Source organism: Manis pentadactyla, chromosome 4, assembly GCF_030020395.1.
Source record: "Manis pentadactyla isolate mManPen7 chromosome 4, mManPen7.hap1, whole genome shotgun sequence".
NCBI classification, from domain to species: domain Eukaryota; kingdom Metazoa; phylum Chordata; class Mammalia; order Pholidota; family Manidae; genus Manis; species Manis pentadactyla.
The window spans coordinates 100,144,442-100,150,970 of NC_080022.1; the positions used below are offsets into that span (position 1 = coordinate 100,144,442).

At 49.8% G+C, this 6,529-nt stretch overlaps 1 protein-coding gene across 1 annotated transcript; it reads left to right on the top strand.

The window, feature by feature from the left end:
• The first annotated feature begins 4,368 nt into the window (after nucleotides 1-4,368).
• Nucleotides 4,369-6,134, top strand: KCNA10 (potassium voltage-gated channel subfamily A member 10). Its single transcript, XM_036916624.2, has one exon. The coding sequence runs from the start codon at nucleotides 4,369-4,371 to the stop codon at nucleotides 5,902-5,904; it is 1,536 nt and encodes a 511-aa protein (XP_036772519.1). The 3' UTR covers nucleotides 5,905-6,134.
• The last annotated feature ends 395 nt before the right edge of the window (nucleotides 6,135-6,529 follow it).

The following is a 6,529-nucleotide window of genomic DNA, read 5'->3' on the forward strand; positions in this document are numbered from 1 at the left end:
AAAAGGGGGCAGTGAGAGCCACCCTGGAGGAGAATCAGCAAGACCTGCAGCCTGGCTGGGCCAGAGGTGAGAAGGAGCAGCATCGGAGACGGGAGGAAGGGTGCTTAAAGAGAGTAGAGCAGGCCCGGGCTTGCTTCCGGCAGAACACGCTGCCCTCTTCTGTCCAGGCACAGCAGCACCAGAGCCTGGCCTCCTCCCACTGCTTCCTTAGCAGCGCCCTCATTCACTCCACAGCAGGCACTGGAGCCACCGTGCGCCAGGCCCACCCGCCTGCCTCCTCAGTCCCCGTGCCCCCGCTCGCTGCAGCCCTGTGACCTCTGAGCTCTCCCTTGACACGGCTCTGCCTTCCCTGTCCCTTGGGATCTCGGAGCCCTGGGGTGCACTGTACACAGTTGTCTCTGCGTGATGACTTCTTTCAGCCGTTTTCTGACTCAGAGATGGCCACCACCTCACCTGAACTTGTAGGACGCGTGAGGGTTGCTATGCAACCAAGGAGGACTGATGGGGAAAGGCCTTGGGAGGGCCCACTACACCAGCTGCTCCTACTTCCTGTGACCTTGAGAAGCCAAACTCCTAGCCCAGCGCTCTACAGCCACCTCCCAAACATCTTCTACGGGAGAAGCACAGGGCTGAGCCCCCAGAGGATCTGCCGGCTCTAGTCAGGGACACCACAAACCCACGTCTGCAGCCTGGGTGAAGCATGAAGGACTCCAGAGCTCAGGAGGCACCTGTGGTCTACATCACACAGCCAGGGAAGGCGTCCCAGGCCAGACAGAGCCAGCAGTGGCAGGGGCTCCCATCTTGGAATGCCTACTGTGTGCCAGGTGCGGCACACATTACAGCATGCACTCTCTCCCCCTGAGGACCCTGAGGGGCAGTATGAGGAGACTCAGTTAGAGAGGAGAGAAGCAGAGTTCACAGATGTGGTGATTTGCCACCGTGCCTAGTTGAGTGCAGAGTTGAGATTCAAACCCAAGCCTCTCTGGCTCTGGAGGAAAGGGAGCGGGCAAAGGTCAGAAGAGGGGGCAGTAGAAGGCTCCCCAGGGACACTGAGTGAGCTAGCCTACCTCCATGTACAGAGATGCTGAGGGACCTAACCGTGACAAAGCTCTGGGGAGAAAAGATGTGGGTCAGAAAATGTTGGGCCAAAGCCTTGTCTAGGTGTTTCTCAGGAAAGCAAAATTACCTTTACACCCCTCTCCACCCCAGTCCCAGGCAACTGCTCATCTGCTTTCTGTCACTCTAGGTTAGCTTGCAGCTTCTAGAATTTTGTATAAACAGAATTATTCTATATGTACCCTTTTAATCAGCCTACTTTGATTTGATATATTTTCTAATTACAGATGAAAAAATTGGAGTATTGATGAAGAAACACATAAGTAGTCTGTGATCATAAAGCAGTGTAGGCATTGCAGATGTCCTGGCTCCGAGCCTGATATGCTGTCTGCCACACTTCATTCATTCATCACTCACTCATTCATTCATCAGAGATTAACTGAACCTTTGGGTAGGCTAAGTCCTAGGCCAGGTGCTGGACTCACAATGGTGGACACAGTCCCTGCTCCCACGAGCTTGTATTTATTTCATTTATTCACCTGCCTGACCAATATACACCCATGGAAAACACTGCCCAACCACCTCCAACACCACATGACCCTCCTCAGCCATACTCCTGTGTGCCACTTTGAGCTGGGGACAGAAGCAACAAAGAGGAGATCAGAAATCAGGAGGAGGGGAAAAGGGAAATGGCCTGGCTCCCAGGAGAGGAAGTCAATTATTTTGCCAAAGAAGCTCTCCCATTTATGATCCCCTCATCCCTCCAGAAAAGGTTCCTAATAAGGGCCTCCTCTGGCCACTTGAAAGTGGACCCTAACCCCCTATCCCAGACAGCACCTTCCTCTCAGCCTGGAGAAAGTGGGGTGGGATTCACACCAGAAAGGAGATGAGCCGGGGCACCCCCAGCCTGGGGTCAGGAATCCAGAGGGGAAATGCTGGTCTGAAGTCACCAGACAGGCACAGAGCTGGAGTCCTGGCTCCACATCTGCCTGGTAGCCAAGTGGCCCCAGAGCAGGTTCCCTACATCATCATATGGATCACTCTGAAGGAATAGCTAACATTTCTCTAGGGCTTACCATGCACAGGGCCAGGATCCCAGGTCGTGTGGTGGTCTCCCATCTCTGAGTCCTTAACCACTGCTCCCTTCTGCCTTCAGCCACCCTTTTCTCACCAAGCATCACATGGCAGGCCAGTATCTGACATGCTCAGTGGTGGGTACATCCTCCTCCATTTCACAGCCAAGGGAGCTGCCTCTCAGTGAAATTAGGCAGTTTGCAAATGCTGTGCAGTTCTAAGAGGTAGCAGGTGCTCAACCAGCCCTAGCCACCCACACCTGAGCTCTTCAGCCCACATGGTGTACCTGACCAGGGAAAAGGGGACATGGAACTAAAGCAGCTGTGAGCCCCTACACTTCTGTGGCCCTGGCCTGCAGCTCCCCAGAAGGCCTCAGCTCCACACAGGGGTCCCATGGTCAAGTAGAGAAGACCCTGGGCTAGAAGGGCAGGTTCACGTCAGAGCTCTGTCCCACTAGTGATGTGATCCTGGGAAGGCTACATGGTCTCTCACTCAGTTTCCCCATCTGTAAAATGGAAATAACATTTCAATCTTATACCATTATCATTTAGTGAGATAAGTGAATGTGGAATCACTTGGAAAAGATACCATACCCTCAGGCTGTCCTTGTCATCTATAAATGAAAGTACCCCGAGCCTGCCTGGCTTCTGTGTTCTTAAGATGAAATCGAAGCTCCAGTGGACCTGAAGAAGGCATCTTAGGCTGTGTTTGTGTTTATCCAGCCCTTTGAGCATGATCTCCTTAACCCTGCCCCAACACCACACACACACAACCACTTAATTCCCAGCTACCTAAAATGATTTTTAAAAATGAAATCATTCCCTATAAATATCTTGGACTTAGGCCAAAAATACCTGTCCAGGAAGCAACCTAAGTGTCCATCAGTAGATGAATGGATAAAGCAGATGTGATACATACACACAATGGAATATTATTCAGCCATAAGAAAAAAACAAATCCTACCATTTGCAACAACCTGGATGGAGCTAGAGGGTATTATGCTCAGTGAAATAAGCCAGGAGGAGAAAAACAAGTATCAAATCATTTCACTCATCTGTGGAGTATAAGAACAAAGAAAAAACTGAAGGAACAAAACAGCAGCAGACTCATAGAACCCCAAAATGGACTAACAGTTACCAAAGGGAAAAAAACAGTTACACAAGAATGGACGACCAGTTGGGAAGGGAAGGATAAGGGGGAAAAAGGGGCATTACGATTAGCACACATAATGTAGCAGGGAGTGACACGGGAAAGGCAGTATAACACAGAGAAGACAAATAGTGATTCTATAGCATCTTACTATGCTGATGGACAGTAACTGTAAGGGGCTATGTGGGGGGACTGATAATAGGGGGAGTTTAGTAACCATAATGTTCAAGTAATTGTGTATTAACAATACCAAAATGAAAAAAAAAACCTGTCCAGGTAGTTGGCTTCTAAAGTTCCTGTTATGTGGAGAAGTTAACAAAAACAATAGCTATCATTTAAGATCTTTCTACCAGGCATTTTACATATGCTACCTCATTTAATATACCCTCCAAACAACCCCAGGAGCTACTCACAGAGGAGCGGCAAAGACACAGGGGTCTCGGTGTTGGTTACCCACCCGGCCCTCATCCTCTTGGTTTCCTTCCCAACAGAATCAGCTGGGTTCATGCATCCACCCCCGCACTACCACTTGGTCCAAGAGGTCGTGGGGGAAGTGATGAGAAATGGTTGAATTCCAGATGCATTTTGAAGATATACCTAAAAGGATTTGTGAGGGACAGGCTGTTAAGTGTGAGAGAAAGGAATGTTAAGGATAAGATCACGCATGGAAAAATTTGGGGTGAGCTGAGGGACTTGGTACAAATACAAAAATGTATGTCTTACTAAGAAACATTCACTTTGTCTCCATCTTGGCCTCTCTCTGCCTTTGTGTAGAGAGACTCTCTTTGGCTGCAGAAAGTTTTCCCCTCTCATCTAGCTAGGCTCCTTCTTTGCAATTTCTTCTAGTTATTGATGTGGGCAAACTCAGGGGATACAAACCGAATTCAAGGGAAGAATGGTGACCAAACAACCATGAGGTTCCTTCTCCCACTAAAAATAAGCCATTTAATCCTTTGGTATACCTATGGTGATGGTCAAGAGCAACTGTACCCTATCCCAGCTCCTGTATGATGATCTTGCTCCTCTCCACAGCTCCCAGCATGCAGGGAAGACTGAGGGGCTTCAGGCTGCTTCCCCAACTCCCCTAGGATGGATGTGTGTGGCTGGAAAGAAATGGAGGTTGCTCTGGTCAATTTTGACAATTCAGATGAAATCCAGGAAGAGCCAGGCTATGCCACCGAATTGGACCCCACCAGCCCAAAAGGCCATCCTGGGAGCAGACCCTTCTCCAAGTGGAAGATCCTCCTCAGTGACAACGCCAACCACGAGACAGCCTTCTCCAAGCTCCCAGGAGACTATGTCGATCCCCCAGGGCCTGAGCCAGTGATCTTGAATGAAGGAAACCAGCGGGTGATCATCAACATTGCTGGGCTGAGGTTTGAGACCCAGCTGAGAACCCTCAATCAGTTCCCAGAGACCCTCCTAGGAGACAGGGAGAAAAGGATGCAGTTCTTCGACTCCATGAGAAATGAGTATTTCTTTGACAGGAACCGGCCCAGTTTTGATGGAATACTATATTATTACCAATCTGGTGGGAAAATCCGGCGCCCAGCCAATGTCCCTGTCGATATCTTTGCTGATGAGATCTCCTTCTATGAGTTGGGTAGTGAGGCCATGGACCAGTTCTGGGAAGATGAAGGCTTCATCAAAGACCCTGAAACATTGCTCCCCACCAACGACTTTCACCGGCAGTTCTGGCTCCTCTTTGAGTACCCGGAGAGCTCCAGCGCTGCCCGCGGTGTGGCCGTGGTCTCTGTGTTGGTTGTGGTTATCTCCATCACCATCTTCTGCCTGGAGACATTACCCGAGTTCCGGGAGGATAGGGAGCTGAAAGTGGTGAGAGGCCCCAGCCTCAACACAAGCAAGACGGTCCTCTCCCACACCACATTCACTGACCCTTTCTTCACGGTGGAGTCCACCTGCATTGTGTGGTTCACCTTCGAACTGGTGCTCCGGTTCATGGTCTGCCCCAGCAAGACTGACTTCTTCAGGAACATCATGAACATCATCGATATTATCTCCATCATCCCCTACTTTGCAACCCTCATCACAGAGCTGGTCCAGGAGACAGAGCCCAGCACCCAGCAGAACATGTCCCTGGCCATCCTGAGGATCATCCGGCTGGTGCGGGTCTTCCGCATCTTCAAGCTCTCCAGGCACTCCAAGGGGCTGCAGATCCTGGGGCAGACGCTGAAGGCTTCCATGAGGGAGCTGGGGCTGCTCATCTTCTTCCTCTTCATTGGAGTCATCCTCTTCTCCAGTGCAGTCTACTTTGCTGAAGTGGATGAGCCAGAGTCCCATTTCTCTAGCATTCCTGATGGCTTCTGGTGGGCAGTGGTCACGATGACAACTGTTGGCTATGGTGACATGTGCCCAACCAGCCCCGGAGGGAAGATCGTGGGCACTCTGTGTGCCATCGCGGGGGTCCTCACTATCGCCCTCCCTGTGCCTGTCATTGTCTCCAACTTTAACTACTTCTACCATCGGGAGACTGAGAATGAGGAGAGGCAGAACATCCCAGGAGAAACTGACAAAATCCTCAACAGTGTGGGCTCAAGAATGGGCAGCACAGACTCGCTTGGTAAGACCAATGGTGGTTGCTCTGCAGGGAAGTCCAGGAAGTGATCTGCCCAGGGCTTCTTGGCACTGAGACTCCGAGTGCTCATCTGCGTGTCTCTCTCTTTCCCCTTCTCCCAGTCTTTCGCTTTCTCCTTCTCCCTGCCTCTTGCTCTGTTTTCCCAAAGACCAAAATTTATATCTTGTGAACAACAGGCCATTTTTTACTGCAAGCTGTTTTAATAAACCCATACTTGTGCTGTTTGTTTGTTTGCTTTTTCTAAGCTGTTTATTCTCAACTGACTATAGGAAGATTTCATTCTCCTTTCCTGTGACGGGGTAGTTCTGGTCATTGCTACTCACCTGTGGTCCCCAAGACCAGCAGTATTGGCATCACCTGGGAGCAAGGAAACGCAGAATCTGGGCTCTCCTCAGGCCTACTGAACCAGAACACACATTTAAGATCCCAGGTGATTCTCTTTCACATTAAAGATGAAGAAGCACTGGCTTTGGTCTTCCTAGGAAGAAGCATATTTAAAAACAGGAGATTTCTATGAACAATGAATAAGAGCTCAGAGTTGTTTAATAATGGTAACTTAGACTTGTGTAGCTTTGCGTAAATTTTCCAAAGCTCTTTCAACCTACATTATCTCACTGCATCTCAAAATAACCACTAGGACAGATTTATTATTCT